Genomic DNA, 17,242 nt, shown 5'->3' on the forward strand with positions numbered 1-17,242 from the left:
GTATTTAAAATATGTCGCACATCAGCACCAGGCCCATGAAGAGGATGTCTCATGGTGCCACTGATACCCAGTGCAGGAACGGCGATTGGAAAGCATGTGTTTTCCAACTGGACCACTGTTAGTAACAAATCCACTGAATGCACCATATGATGAACTAAACGCTTTTGATGCAAGCACACTGCTTAAATCAGTGGTTCCCAATCTAGGACTCGGATTGGGAATGATCACAGGCTTAACTGATGATCTAATCTTTTTTCAAATGGGGCCAACAGCAAAAGAGTTCTAAATATTTCCTTTTATCTTTACTTACCATTCGAAAACCCTCATTGTATTAAAAGACTGATTCTAAAGTGATCAATAAGCTGGTCTAGGCCTAGGGGGCCAACAATGTGATTATACCATAAATGTACTAAAGATTATTCACTAATCATTTAAATTAAGCAGGTCTCACGAAACAAGCCAGCTTGACCCAAAATCGAATGGCAATGATAGGGTCAACTCAAAACTTCGTGTCCTGTCTAGAGCAATATGGGTTAGACAAAGTGAGTGCAGTGTTTATTCCTGTATATAGGAGGGTGTTTATGCCTAACAATGGTCCCAGTGTAGCAGGTTTATTTATCGCCTCTGCTGCACCCACTAACATAAGCACAGTTAAGTTAAAGTGCTCTTAATCAGTGCCCAACTTCAAGGGCACTGATAGACCATTCACAACAATACAAAAAAGACGATACAGAATAAGTCCCCCCCACCCACCCTGTGCAATTAGTGGTAGGAATTAATGATTACAAAACATACTGACAGCAACAGAACGCAGAGTGTGAGTAACAATGTTTTTTGAAAACCAAGCGCTCTCACATCACACCGCATCATGTTGTGCACCAACATCCTTATCGCTTCCCGGAAGCGTAAGGGAGCAGAACAGAGCCCTTCTCCCCACTGCAACGCATTCCCAAAAACTGTATAGATACATCGTTTACGGTCAGTCCATCTTTTCATGGATCTCTCTGCCTCATTCGTCATGAACAGGGTGAAAGCCTTTCTATTTCCTGCTCCAGAATGCCTCCTCTAACCGCGGAATGAGCACAGAATGTTACCATGGGAACCAGTGACTGAGCACCATGAAAGTTAAAGATGAAAGAAGCTGGAAAAAGCAATATTTGAACATCGCCTTTCATTTCCCCTCCCTTCAGAATGTGTCCACAATATTACTGTTAATGTTTATTCAAAATGCAATTTTAATGCAAGGTAATCAAGGGCAGGCAGGGAAGGTGATTGGAAATGGCTATAACAGTCAAGTTTTGTTATACTGAAAGAGTGGAGGGGCACAGAAATCTGCACATCCCCTAAAAGCAAGGCCATGGGAACTGAGAGAAGGAAAAACGTGACTAAGAGCTCTGCTGTGTCATCCTAGTCCATTAGCTGTAGTGAAATGTGCACACTGGGGAGCCACTGTATTTGTAATTTCTTTGTCTGTTAGAGTGATAACCAAAAAAAATGATAGAAGCTTATATATTGTGTTCAGTTCAAGGTCCCTCCTTTCACTCCTCCACCCCCGAACATCCAACCCCTCCCCCCCACAAAACAAAAAATATATATATTGTAATTCCTCCACTTCTGCAAAGTGCTGAATGGACTACTCGTGTTGGAGAGCTAAGAAGTATCTGCCCTGCCTCACTTAGTCTTGAACGGCTCCCTCTCAAGCCAGCGCACTCGCACCCTCTGCTTATAGTGATACTCCCTGAGGTAGTCCTGCAGAGCAGGGGGCAGTGGCAGTGCCCCAATGCCATCGTAGGTGATCCCATGGCAAATGGCAGCTCGAGCCAGGCTTTGCAGGCCAAATGGGAAGGTGCGGTGCAGAGGCACAGTGAGTAACGGCTCGAAGAACATGCAAGCACTAGGGTCCTTGTAGTGCTCCAAGAGTGCTGTGACGGTGGCTGCGTGGAAAACGCAGGGGTCGTGCGCATCAAAGCTGAAGTTGTGATTCCACTGCTCGATGCGTGCGTGCAGCGAACGGCCGTAGCGGCGGAAGCTAACAGAGAACAGATAGTCTTCTTGGGCTGAGTCTCGCAGCAGAAAGGTGCCCTCGGGCCGACCATCCAGCAGCGCCTCTGCCTCATAGCGGTCCATCACACCCCAGTAGCAGGGAAGTGCTGTGATGTGCAGCAGATCTGGAACCAAGCAGTGGATATAGTCGATCTGGGTATGCACTTTCCAAGGCCCTGGTTGCTTGCTGCTCAGGTGGCCCTCAGCTGAAGTGTGCCGCTGCTTGGGCCTGCGAGCTTGCAAGCAAAGAGTGGTGGTGTCGTCGTCCTCAGAGTCACAGTTAGCTGCTGTTGCCCCCTGGCTATCACCAAGGGTGTCACCCATTCCAGGGGCCAGCTTAGGTCCCAGCTTATAAAGGGAAGCTAGGGGAGCTGGGATGGCTTCCACTGTGTGGATCTGTGCATCTGGAGGTGGGTCCACACCCTCCTCGATGCTGAGTCGCCTTCTTTCTCGCAAGCGCTCCTCCTCATCTTCTGGTGATGCACAGGCAGTCCCACTGGAATCTGAGGAAGAATCCACTGCTGTCACTGTGACCGGTGCCGTGTGCTGTTTAATGAGGTGCCATTTTCGGGCCAGGTCCGATCCTGGTGCGAAGGGGCATGTTTCCAGCATCAGCTCTGTAATTTGGATCTTACGTTTGGGTGGTGGAAGGTGAGCGTTTCGAGAGGATGAGCGCAATGGGAGGCACAGGCCCACTGTATCATGGATCTGTTGGCGTAGTGAGCGTCCTGCTCCTGACTCCAGCTCCTCACGGCTACTACCAGTCCCATGTCTGCGCCGAGAGCGGCCCGATCGCCGATCTGTTGTCTCCAGAGAACTCTGAGCCTTAGTGGAACATGAGTGTCTCTTCTTTCCGCTCCAAGGTGCATGACGTGAATAAGAGTCTCTGCGGGCACCCAGGGGAGCACGAGCATCTTCAGTATCCTGCTCGACTGTGATCTCTAGTATCTGGGGTACATCCGCTACACAGTTATGGGCCCGTCGTGACACACTCCCACTGGTCCTCCATGCCACTAGTGGGAGTGCTGCCACACTGCTAGAGGGACTGGCGGCTTCAAGTGTGCTGTCTCCCTGGGCCTTGTCCACAATGTGGCATACAATGTCTGTTTGCTGTTGAAGCTGTGGTGTTGTTTCAACGTGAGAACCCCCATCTGTGTGGAGCAGAGATTGACATCCCCTCTTCAGGTTGCTCCACACCTTGCCAACCTTCTCCATGAGGTGGGGGCACCTGGACCTGGAACAAAAAGTCAGACCTCCATTAGTATACATCAGTTAAAAAAACAGACACAAGAGTTGACAGGAGCTGGAAAGGGTTCAAATATGCAAAACATGCTGGAAACCCATTATAATTTGTGGGACCTGGAGGCTTTTTCTGAAGAACATTGGGCAGTTTAACTGCTCAGGACAAACAAGGGACTCATGATCAACCATCACAAAACATAAGTGTATGCAAACTTTTGAACCACTCATTCTTATAAATTAAACTTTTATTTTGTCTCATGGACTATGTAACTATATGGACTGTATACATTTTGTATGATCCTCTTATTTGGTTAAAATAAACAAAATTTTGACCACGAAAGCATACGCACGCACACACACACACACACGCACGCACGCACGCGCACACACACACACACACACACACACACACACACACACACACGCGCTTATTAATCTTATTTTACATGTACATGCAATTATATGTAAACAGGACAAAGTGTCTAATTGTAATTGACCATATTTTTAACAGCAAATTCTTCAACATAAATATTTATTAATTTAAATGTGCCCAAATGATAAAAAAACAAATCTCTTAAAATAATAGTATATAAATACTGCTCGTTAATTAAAGTGAACACACATATACATATGTACAGTGAGGAAAATAAGCATTTGAACACCCTGCTATTTTGCAAGTTCTCCCACTTAGAAATCATGGAGGGGTCTGAAATTGTCATCGTAGGTGCATGTCCACTGTGAGAGACAAAAATCCAGAAATCACAATGTATGATATTTTAACTATTTATTTGTATGACAGCTGCAAATAAGTATTTTAACAGCTGACAAAATCAATGTTAATATCTGGTAAAGTAGCCTTTGTTTGCAATTACAGAGGTCAAACGTTTCCTGTAGTTTTTCACCAGGTTTGCACACATTGCAGGAGGGATTTTGGCCCACTCCTCCACACAGATCTTCTCTAGATCAGTCAGGTTTCTGGCCTGTCGCTAAGAAACACAGGTTTAGGTCTTGAGACTGGCTAGGCCACACCAGAACCTTGATATGCTTCTTACAGAGCCACTCCTTGGTTATCCTGGCTGTGTGCTTCATGTCATTTTCATGTTGGAAGACCCAGCCTCAATCCATCTTCAATCCTCTAACTGAGGGAAGGAGGTTGTTCAAAAATTTTGCAATACATGGCCCGGTCATCCTCTCCTTAATACAGTGCAGTCGCTCTGTCCCATTTGCAGAAATGCCTGTCCTGTCCCCCCCCCCTCTCAAGACCCATAAAAAACACTAAAGATGTCATTACAAAGCCCATCTCACTACAGTGGCTCTACAATCATTTTATGAAGCGACAAGAATAGTTTTTGTGAGCAAAAAAAAGCAACAACGAAATAACGACTTATATAGTGATGGGCTGATTTCAAAACAAAGCTTCGAACCGTTATGAATCAATCGTTTTATGATTTGGATCAAGTGTAAAACGGTCAAATCGACAAACTGCTGAAATTACGTGACTTTGGCAATCTGAATCATAAATCAATACACCGATTCATAGTGGTTCGAAGCTTTTGAAATCGGCCCATTACTATATAAGTTGTTATTTCATTGTTGTTTTTCTGTGCAGAAAAGCTACTCATCGCTACATAAAATGACTGCAGAACCACTGTAGTGAGATGGACTTAGTAACGACATCTTTAGTACTTTTTGTAAGTCTTGAAAGAGGAAATGACATTGGTGTCAATGGAGGCCTGTCTGAGCCATCAGATTTGAAAAAATAAAATAAATCTTAATTTGTGTTTCAAAGATGAACAGAGGTCTTACTGGTGTCGAACGACATGAGGGTAAGTAATTAATGACAATTTAAATTTTTGGGTGAACTAATCCTTTAATTCCAGGTGTATACAGCAAATTTTCTTAGTTAAATGACCACTTGGAATCAGATCACCCGAGACAGACGTTAATACCAGGTGTAAACAGGGCCTATGTGATTAAAGTGTTGCCAGGCAGAGTCACTAAGACTCAAGGCCAGCGCTAAAAATGAACTCATGGAACTGCTCCCAGTCAACATGCTGCCGTGGGCTGAGTTACAATGCCGGTCTGGGCCTGTCTTTTTCCGACCCGACCATAGTGGAGCACTCAACAGTAAATGAACTGAGAGGTTTTAAATGAGCTGTATAAATCTCATCTTCCTTAATCATAATGTAGCCACTAAAGTACTTTGGTTTTAAAAATCTTACAAAAAAGCGCTCATACACTTTTTCCCCAACACAAGCATGAATTTGTATTTGGGCTAATTCATTAACTGTTCATCCAATACTGGCAATTGTAAAAAATAAATAAAAAATAATAACACCATGTTAGACCAAATTTAAGAAAAGGCTAAATGTGAGTGAGCAAAATGTCAGTAGCGAATCACTTCCAGCTCAAGCACTGCTTGTCCTCAAAAAAAAAACTAGCTTCTCTACTGAGCACATGTACTCTGACTAACCCATCTTTCACAGGATGATCTTTCCACCAATGAACACAAAGCAAGCTCCTTTCTATGAAAAAAAAAAAAAAAAGAATCGAAGAAAAATAAAACGATACAAAAAGCATGTTATTGCATCAATTTTGCACACAATCAAAAACCAAGACTATAAATTATTTAACGCAAAATATGTCACAACAAGAGAATACTGAACGAGAGAGAAAAACTTCCATATATAATTCATGGTAGTTCATCAAGTCTCCTGATAAAATGAACAACAGAATGTAGGTCATGTGGGAGAAAACTACAGTGAACAACCTTCTCTCAAATGGTGGATAAGAAGAAGAGGGGTGTCAGTTTTTAGAGGCTGCTGGGTGTAAATGCACTACAAATTTGAGTTGGACCAAATTGTGACTTGTAATGCTGATTGCTGATACCAGTATTTGATTTTCTGTCAGCATGGATTCTGAGTGATCAATAGTGAGAAGTGCAAAATGTATAATTTAATTTGTTGAGGAAGCAAACAGGAATAAGAATGCTGGAAGAGTTAAATGCTTGAAATTCTGTAATTTTTTTTACTTTTTTTTTTTACAACGGCTTGTTTGCAGTGTTCTGGATAAGACTGGACTCACAATTGTGGAGTCTAAGCACAAGTGGAATACAAACATATGGCATTTTTTTCTTTAAATTCATAATAGTCTTTATCAGACTTGGACACAAGTCAATCTCAAGTCCCAGTCAAGAGACTAATTTTATGACCAGGGGACTCATCCATAAAACTTTACATCAATTTCAACCTAAAAGTGTGTGTACACACAAAAGCCACACCCTGCACAAAATTCCCTTTATGAAACCCAGTCACTGAAAGATTCAATAAAACAGCTTGTAGGCTATACAATGTTCCTTAACAGTACAATACTTCAAGAAAGCTATTAATGTCCATAAACATAAAAAGAAAAAAAGAACTCTAGGGAAAAGCATTATGCTAAAAACATGTACTGAATTGTTTATTCATTACATTTTACTTAGCCTATTTAGGGACGTCTTCATTATTTTAATGCATGTTTGAATAAAATTGTCATTGAAAAGGTTATTATTAGTGCATTATCTTTTAACTGTTTATAATTCACAAAATAGAGTAGAAACAATTCTGTTATAAAATGTGCAATTTGAATGTTCATACTACTCAGTTTTAGCTATTTGAGTGTTGATTATTCAATAAGTTTCAGTCTCCGATTATGCAATTTACAAGGTGGTGCTCAAGTGAACAGCATTGGCCAACGGTAAGCCGGCGTTGTGGCATAGCTCTGAAGTAACTCGGAATCACTGCACGGTATTTACTACGTCAACAGTGTGTAGGAGACTGACACATGTATACAGAAAATGTATACAGTCCATATAGTTACATAGTCCACGAGACAAAATAAAAGTTTAATTTATAAAAATGAGCGGTTCAAACGTTTACATACACTTATGTTTTGTGATGGTTGATCATGAGTCCCTTGTTTGTCTAGAGCAGTTAAATGTTCTTCAGAAAAAGCCTACAGATCCCACAAATTATTATGGGTTTCCAGCATGTTTTGCATATTTGAACCCTTTCTGACACAAATAAAGTCATTCTTTTTTTGTTTTGTTTTTGCGCACAAAAAGTATCCACGTAGATTTATCAAATTAAGGTTGAACCATTGGGGTCACATGGACAAAGTTCTGGGCCTTGAGAGTGTTAATTGAATTGCTGTCTATGGAGGGGTCAGAGCTCTCAGATTTCATAAAAAATACCTTAATTTGCATTCTGAAGATGAACAAAGGGTTTCTTACGGGTTTGGAATGAAATGAGGCTGAGTAATTAATGGCAGAATTTTCATTTTTGGGAGAACTACGCAAGTCATAATAGCTCTGCACTTTTAAACCCTCACCCTCATTCATGTTTCCAAATACTGGAGATGGTGACATTTTGGCTCAAAAAGCATTGGCAAAAACCTGTCATTACAGAAAATTAGTGCAACGTACAGCAAAAGCCTATTAACTCTCAGCATCTTCACTCTGTCTTTTCTGCCCCTCTTCCCTGTTATTTTTCCTTTCAAAGCCAGACTGAGAGCATAAAAGATGACCATAAATCAAAGTTCAGATCTGTCAGCGCAGCTATGGCGACAATATACAGAGGCCAACTAGCCTGACCTTTCCCCCAAACTCAGGAACCTTGCTCCACTTCCAGAATGAGCTTGCACTGCATAAACAACATTTGTAAAATTGTGGTGCAGGGTTGTCAGAAGAGTTCATGAAAGGGGTCACAGGGTTCAGTCGGATATATTCTGTGAAACTGTCCTAAATATGAAGACACGGGACAAGTTTTCTTTACTAGATTTAAGTTGCATACATATTGAAACAACAAAATTGCACCAACATTAGCACTTTTGAAGTGATTAGAACTGTGATAAATTGATATTATATAACCTTGCCTTGGCAAACCAGGTCGGGAGGCACACCATACTGAATGTAGATTAATTGGTCTCAAAGGCCAAATCCATCATCTTAAGTCAAGCACTTACCAAAACACACCAGCTTTGGAGATTTTCAACATACTGCCTTCTGAAACCCAACAGGCATAAGACCAGTTGCCAGAACTACAACTCTCAACCATGCCATGTTCATATACTTTTCCATACATAATGTTTTCTTTCACTCTACATGTGACAGGGGAGGCTCACATTTGGCAATGGGGCTAGCTTGTGTGGCTAAGAGACAGAATCGCAAGAGCAAACAAACAAAACTATTTTAAAATATTTGGCTCAAAAACAGGTTGAAACAGCATATTGGCAAAGGAAATGCCTCTTCCTCCTAAACTAAGGGGAAGTCATACCTAAAGTTCACCATGGTGAGTTTAGGATGTTTAGGATGTTTCTACAAATCTCAGCACTGAATGAGATGTTGAGAATGAATATAAATATATTCTTGTGCACAATTTACATTCATATTACATCACTACTTAATAATATTTGGAATGAGTTAAGACCAATTTCAGCAGAGAGCAAAAGTTCAGAAGAGATGCCCAGATCATAAAGGATATATTCAGGAGAGTCTATACGGAACATGCTTCTAACTGAAAACAAATGTTTCCATTACTGAATTTACTGCTTAAAAATTAGAGCATACAAAAATGTCTCAGTATTTTGTTTGTATCCCTTTTACTTCAATGAGAGGAGTACTCAAGCCTGATGAACTCCACAAGTCTGCGTCAGACCTGATGATCACGTTCCCCAGCATGATTTTAGAATGAGCCAAAGAGTATCTTGTGCTTCAGTGGAAGAACATCTGACCATCTTTACACAACTCTTCACATTATCAATCTGTCATACATTTGATTACTTAAGTATTACTCACCTTAAAATAATTAACTTTATGTAACCTGTCCTGAGCTTTGTTTCCAGGAAACTGTACCATGGTGGTAGTTACACAAACTCAGGGTTACAGGATTAGTTGAGTTGACAAAACCAAACCTATCTATTCAGGCTTTGTTGGTCTCATGATGGTGATAATCAACTCTTTCTGTCGACTCAGTGACATCACATCATTCTGATGTGACATCAGAAGAGAACAGCCAATCACATGCTTTGGATCAGTATAACTGAGATTCACTTCTCGAGGGAGAAGCAGCGAGATTAATTTCTCTCTTCTGCAGAATATTACATTGAAAAATGTTCAGAATTTAAACAAATTTTCACAGCAAGAAGAACTGTCTATGAAAGAAGATAACTTAAGAAATCTTACTACATTAATGGAAATAAAAGTTATGAAATTAGTTTATATAGAGAGAATTGTCAATTTAAGCTCACGTCATTTTTATAGCCTTATTTATTGATTTTAAAGCTTATTTCTATGACCTTTATATTGGTGTTTATATTCATTTGAACCAAGTGCCTATTAATGATTGATTAAAATATGATAATTGATTAAGGGTATAATAATTCAATAAATTATATCTAAATAATTCCAAATTATTATTATTATAATTATAAATAAGCATTGTTAACAGCCTTAAGTCTTTAAAAACCATTTGCTATGTGACCTTTAATTTGGAGTAGAAACAGGGGGAGTGGCTTTATTGGATCAGAGGTGTGTCACTGCTCACAGCTGTTTGATCCAATTTCATTTTGAGATCTCTTATCCAGAACATAACCTGCCCTGGAGCAGGTTAGCCGTGGAGCGCAAGTTACTATGGAGATGAACACAGCTAAAGCCAAACCATTTTACATTGGTACCTAAAATCCAGGATTGGCACAAACTAAGCTTAAACATATCTGACTAGCCAGCTAAACCGGCTTCACGGTATGGGTGTCACTTTTTCATAAAACTTAACTATTTCTATACTTCCATCTAAAAAGCTCTGAAGTGTTATATAAATGTAGTAGAAATATTCTTAATTAAAGTCTAGCATTTTAGGAAATCAAAATTAGTTTTCTGTATTTTTATTTTTTATTACAAGAAAAAAAGAAAAATACAGAAAGCTAATTTTAGACAATACTAACTTCACTACTAACTAAAGGAAAGCCATCAAAAACAAAGTAGATTTATATACAAGTGTTTCGCATTTATTACATAGATTCTGGGGTCCAATCACAGTCTGATCTGTCCAGAGTTTCATAATGAACCAAAAAAAAAAAACATTTTTACACTTTTCATAAAAATAAAGGTTCTCTAACCTTGTGTTTTGCATCATTGAGTTTAACATGCATTTGGGAGCATAACGGCCACCATTATCATCACATTCACATCATTTCCAAGATTTTTGTGGAGATTTGTGAAAGCTGTGTTTGCAAACCTTCACAGACAGTGAAGTTTTCCGCAAAAATAAAAGCTCAACTACAGTTTTCCCTCAAAATAAAAGCTTTTTATAAGAAATTAGGACATTTCCCTACTGTAAAGTAAAATAATCAAAATATAATTTTTTTCATTTATTTATTTTAATGTGCATTAGTTTTTTACAATACAGATTACTGTATTAATACAAATTATTATTAATCATTATATACTAATTATTTGGCTTCATAAAACGCCAGAGTGAATAAATATGAACTAAGGCACTACATCACAACTAAAAAGAGGTTTGAGTACACTTTAAAGATCAAATACAAGTCAATGCAGACTTTACTGTTTAAATGGACACTGAACATAGGTTGAACCTCTTCTTTTTGAACTCTCAAAAGGCACCAGAATGATGCATTTAACTTTAAAATGTTATGTAAAACAGCATAAATTCATTATCATTTTTAGTACCTGCCCTTATACCTGTTTAAATTCTCATTACTCTGCAGCTTACAGGAGACCTCTCAACTATGTTTTGCTTTAACCAATTAGATCGTATTAGTGGATCTGTTCCCCTTGTTCTACCTTTGACTTGATGCAACAGGACCGTCTGCAGATGAATCCTGGCACCAGATCACAAAACACCAGCCCGTTAAATACTATGCTATTCTCTGCTCAGCTTGGGTTTCTGCTACCAAGAACGCTAACAAGCCTTGCCCAAATCTTCTGCTTCCTGGTAGCGTGGGCCCAGCCCCCTCTGTCCCCCCCAGGTCTCGCCCCCCTTCACCTGATACTGCAGCCAAATTCTACACCAGACATCTCTAGCACCCAAGCGCCAGAAGAGGAAGCAGTCCAGAGCAGCCCGCTTCGTGCTCATGCCGGACAGACACTCTACACAGTCGCTTGAAAAAAATATCCACATTAAATTCAGCTACTGTTCACAGACAGATCTTGCCTGTATACATGCCTGAGCTCTTCTGATAAAAGTCTGAACACCACATGAGATTGAGAAAGAGCCCCTATCAACCACATACAGCTTCAGGAACTGCGGGAACGACTTGATGTAAAGTATGGCCTTCTCTGACGATATAAGAAAATGCATGAAAAACGCATTTATATTATGTGAAAGAAAATACACTAAGCGGTGAAGTCCTACTGAGAGTTTATGACATCCACACCCTGGATGGCAGACAGTAGATTATTCCTACATATATTCCTTCTAGAGTCACTGCACTGGCACCTTGGTTCAACTCTACACCAGTCCCTCATCCTTCCCTCGGGTCCTTTTCATCGGAGTGGTCCAAGACCTTACGACTTTTGTCATACTTGAACCGTGAATACACACAAACATTTTACTGGATTCAAGGAGTTTTGTGGTTGGAATATTTAGGGAAAAAAAAGTCACAAATCCTTCCCTCATGGGTCAATTTGACCCTTCATAGGAATTAATGGAATGCGAGCGGAAAGCATCACATAAAAAAATCTTAAAATGCTCATTTCAACCTACAAATGATAAAACATTATTTTATAATGTCTACATGTGTATCTAAATGGATACTGAAGAGAATTTGTATTTAGGACCCATCAGAACAGTATCCTGGTCTTGCCAGGCTCTCGTACATTTCATTTGTACAGAGAGTGGCCACTCTATATTAACAAGCGTTAACCTCCTTGAAGGTGGGTACTCTGTTGAAGTTTAAAATTATTAGATCTGTCATAACCATTTGGTCATGACGTACGTAATCTCAAACTAGGGCGCGACATCAGCGTCATCGTTCTTAGCCACGCCCTCTGTTCGCTGATTGGACTGGTTAAAATTTGATCGGGGAAAACCAGAGAATATACGGCAATCCCAGACGGAGTACTGAAGGAGAATGAAAATTGAGTGGAAGTCCATAGGAGGGCAGAGCCAGGCTAACAGAACCCAAGTATATGTCTCTGCAGGTTAGTAATAGGCAATACCACATCAGTGGGTGTGGCCATATAGAGGGGCATTTTCATTGCTTAATTAATAAACATGCATTAGTTTGAAAACACCCACATATTTAGAAACGCCTCTTGTTCCGTAAAGACCTCATACTCCGAACAGCTCATTTGCTCCATATAGAGCTATAAGGCCATCTAGTGGCAAGTGTCACTTGATGTCTTTTTTTCACCGACAAAAGACACCCAATGTAAGATATTTTGAGCTGAATTAAAGGGGTTATGCATGAAATTGTGAGTTATTTTGAATTTAAGTTCAAAGGATTTGAAAAATGAGCTTCAATTATTATTTATTGATACAATCTAGCAACGTAAAGGTAAATATTAAAAGATACAAATTGCATTAAAAAATCTAAATGAATAAAAAAGTAAAATAAAGAAATATATATAAGAAAAATGTAGGACTTCGGTCTTCGGGTCATTTTTACCCACAAGGGAAGGATTTGTTACAAAGTGCGAGGGAGGGAAGAGGGTTAAACCACTAGGAAACATACACAATAAATAATATAAATATAATATGATTAATGATCCATGTGATATTATCCATGTCACGTCATTTTAAAATCATAATTTCTTTAAAACAATAATAATAAAACATAAATAAATATATTGGCATTGATATTTGAGACTAGTATGATCAATATAACTTAGCCATCTGGAAGTTACCTTACATATAAACTTTACAATTCCTTTGCTAGTTAACTACATTAGTTATGGCATTTATTTATCTTTTGTTCATTTCAACATTTACCAAAATATTTCTAAAATCAAAAGATAATTCACTATGACCTAACATGAAAAAAAATATTTTTAACTGAGATTATATAAAGGGTGTAAAATATATATTTCTCATTGTTAAGTTCATGTTAGCTAATGCTAGCTATTAAAAACGAGACCTTGTAGGACTACCGCCATGTACTTAGTGTAGTGAAGCGGCTTTCTAGGAAATGTCTGTTGCAATGTCTAAGCCCTGCTCAAGACAACTAAAATATCTGGGCAGGCTTTATCCTCTGCAAACTGAAATATGCCAGCAGGAGTTTGCAGTCTCTCACTCTCGACTAATTGTCTTGCCTGTCAAGAGAATGTATCCCTGATACCCTGAGCTAGCAGATATTATATTTCACTATAATATTTCAAAAGCTTGTTTTCAGAATGAACCCACAATCTTTAGCACAGTGTCAGGAAGTCTGCAGAAATAGAAACTGTTCCCAGGCATCCTCCATCTCCACAAACCACACTTTTTGGGAAGCAGACCTCTGAAGCCCAGACCTTTTTAAAGCTGTAGTTTTAAGGAGGTTTTATGGGCCTGCTGAGGTTACACCATCGTATATCTTATGCAACAATTGCAAACTCCCTTTTTAGGATAGATAGGCATTAAGCCTATATTGAGTAACATTTCCCCACTTGATAACATTTGGATCAATGCACTTTTTGCTCATTTGAACATACATGCTGCCCAGCATCAGAAATAAACCAGGGCTCGGCAAATTTCCTCCGGAAGTTACGAAAGGTATCCCAGATATTTCAAATGTGGGAGGTATGATAAATACCTTTTATTTTGTTCATCCGCAGATACTGTAGTGACCTGCAGCTGTCATATATCTGTCTCAAAAGCATATTCTAATGTTCAATGTCTTATTATATCTTGTCATATTTAATTTCATGACTTGATTTACAAGTAATGGCCAAAACAGGATTAAATTTAAGTGTCAGATATAAATTAAGATATATATATATATATATATATTTATTATTTTTGCATGGTTAGAAATAAAAATAAAACAAATAAAAATTGCCCCCAAATATTGACAATGGTCATAATGGTAATACAATGCATGCTCTGCTCAATTCAAATTTTGCAAATTGCGACTATATATATTCTTGTGTATTGGTGTCCAATTTACATGTAAGAAATGTGTTAAATTATCTCATACCACAGAACTCAATTCAGGTTGGTTTACACAATTTTCGCATTTCATATTTCTATTGTATGACATGCCATTTAATTTCATGAGATGTCATGGGGATACACCTCAGATTTAAAAACAATGCAAACAATAAGAGGCCATATTTTATTCTCTGATATGCATTAAACCTTGATAATGCAAGTGATAAATATTATAGGCCTTTGCAATAGCATTGCATTGGGTCTAAGTAGTAGTCAATCCAGGCATGTTCTTCTCCACACTTTATGGCATTAGAACTAATGTATATTATGAATTAAATGAATTTAAGTCTGTGGTGAATAACTCGATGTACGTCATTGTAAGTGTCTCTGTACATTTCTCCTGGTTGTTTTAGTTCAACCGGCTTCGGACATTAGGAAAGGGGGCCGACTGAAAAAAAAATAGTTAAAAAGCCATCGAACATGCATGATAACATAAAATAATCGATGGGCATTCACAACACACGGAGAGATAAACTCACCGATCCTTCTGTCGTGCTCTTTTATTGCTTTTTCGGGTGTCTTCTTTTGTTTGCGAAAAAAATGCTATCAAGAATAGTCGGGTACATTTTCCCGAGGCTAGAGACGGTGGTGGATAAAACACACGGACGGGAGACGACTGGGACCATAACTGCGATATTAGGAAAGCAAACAGCACATCAATGTGTCGATGTAATCGTAAACATTTTATATTTTGTATTTACATGGCCTACGATCCCCTCATCCCGTTGGCATTTCTTTTTCCTGACGGCCGATATGGTCGCCAAGTGCAGCAGCGAAGAGAATCAGGAGAGGTGGTGGCAAAGCTGCTGTTGACTGACATCAAGGGACTCCAATTGCGCGAAGTTCTGTGTTCCGGCGGATACGGATGGGGAGAGACTTTGGAAGAAGCGTCACTTCCCCGCTTGAATTCCGTTGAATTCCAGCTAGCGAAAGGATGTTCGATTCAATCACGTAATTCGGTTCCTTTAAACAGTTGGTTTCAAAGAATCGGTTCAAAATTATTCAGATGTTATTTACGTAATTATTGCGCCAATACGTGGTACGCTTTTAATAGTGTTTATTTATTACGTTGTGTTATTAAATGAATAATACATAAATAATTAAATAGCCTAATTTATCTTTCATTGTATTTCAGTTTGGTTTGTTGCATCCACGATTTAGCTATTTTTAGCTTTTTTTTAATTATACAGGTTTTATGTGAACAATATTTAGAAAAAAGTCCAATGCTTTTTCGTATGTTGATACAACTACAATTAAGTTTTAGTTTATGAAGTTTTATTTATAGCATTCCTTCTATTCGGTTATAATCTTACTTTTTGTCTCATCAAATCCTCAGTTCACTTTGAATAATTCCTATCTGCTCAATCTGATTAGTTATCGGATTATCTCGCGAATCGTGCATGTCTATGACGTCTATTCAGTTCGATAAACAAATCGCGGAGACATCTGTGAACCGGTTCAACAGATGCAGAAAAGTGATCCGATTCAATAGAGACTCGATTCAGACATCGCCAAATCCAGTGGTGACAACCGTTGACGACAGCCTCAGGATGCAGACCATGATGCAGACTCGTTTAAATGGAAATTATAAAAACAAATTAACTGTCTGTGCTGACATCATAAGATAATGGGTCTGATCGTAACTTGCACAACGTGTTACTTTAGCCTATTGTATAGCGATTATGTAACTAGATACGAACAACCACGCGGTGACACCATAACTGTTATGTAGGCTACGTTAATTGCACAGAAAGAATAATCCGACTAACATTATAACTGATCTAAGATTATGCCTACTTTTGAAATCATTCTGCTGGTTCTACGTCGTGAAATAAACTGTCACACTTCCCTCTACTGATTTAATCTGCTTAGAACATAATTTGTGTTCAGGATTTGTCTTTGTGCGGGATTTGTGGGTGTAATGAAATCTGCGTTTAAAGCATACTCTGTAGATAGAAAAACAGAAATTATACTTTAAAAAAAGCACACAAATAGTGAAAAAAGTTGACAGCCTTTCACTGCTCTCCTGAAGGCAGAGAAAGTTGTCTTGACCATTGCTTTATCATACCCTTTATCCCTGATTCCCTGCAGTCCATGTGACATGGGTTCACGTTGTGTGACAAAGACAAGGCTGTTCTTTAAAATCCCTCTGTAAGCCAGTGTCAACTTCTGCCCTTTACAACTACAAAGTTCATGTATGCTTCATCTCCTTACAGTACTTGTATACTCAGCATGTGCAGGTCTGATATTCATATGGCTCTCTGTGGATTACACAGGACCATGCGATTTTAGAAAGTCCAAGTCAGCAATACTCACATGAGCTAGATTAGCCACTAAAAACGTTCTCCCACTTTATTACTTGTAGCAGTACATGTCGTGCAGTTTTCATGCTTTTAGTTTAGTGCGTTTAAAGCCCCCACTTCCCATTTCATGCTAAGTTTTTTTAATGGATTTTTATGGAATAATTCCATAAAGATTGATTTAAAAAAGTGATATACTGCCCTCTACTGATTTAATCTGTGTAGAACATAATTTCAATTTTTACCACAACACACAAATGATTGATAATGTCTGTACATTGCAACTTTGGTTGTGGTTGTTGTTGGTTTTAGTGTGCGACGCCAATTAATGATTGGTATTTTAATCAATTTTAATCTGATTAGCTGCACTGTAAACAATAGTGAATTTTGCTATGCTGTTTTGTAAACTTTAATTTTCAGTGACTACACCATCAGTCTATCAAAGGTAGAACTTTTAAAATATTTTAGATC

At 38.8% G+C, this 17,242-nt stretch overlaps 1 protein-coding gene across 2 annotated transcripts; it reads right to left on the bottom strand.

Annotated features, from left to right (window-relative positions):
* Nucleotides 1-1,573: 1,573 nt before the first annotated feature.
* Nucleotides 1,574-15,350, bottom strand: socs5a (suppressor of cytokine signaling 5a). Of its 2 annotated transcripts, none has more exons than XM_067429154.1 (2): nucleotides 15,173-15,350; nucleotides 1,574-3,277 (listed from the first exon to the last, which is right to left on the bottom strand). In XM_067429154.1, coding segments are annotated over exons 1-2 (1,608 nt in total). In that variant the 5' UTR covers nucleotides 15,175-15,350; the 3' UTR covers nucleotides 1,574-1,671. The 2 variants fall into 2 exon arrangements, with proteins under 2 accessions (XP_067285255.1, XP_067285256.1); XM_067429155.1 differs by having other exon boundaries at nucleotides 14,951-15,349.
* Between the last annotated feature and the right edge of the window lie 1,892 nt (nucleotides 15,351-17,242).

Source organism: Pseudorasbora parva, chromosome 21 (genome assembly GCF_024679245.1).
Source record: "Pseudorasbora parva isolate DD20220531a chromosome 21, ASM2467924v1, whole genome shotgun sequence".
In the NCBI taxonomy this organism is placed as follows: Eukaryota; Metazoa; Chordata; class Actinopteri; order Cypriniformes; family Gobionidae; genus Pseudorasbora; species Pseudorasbora parva.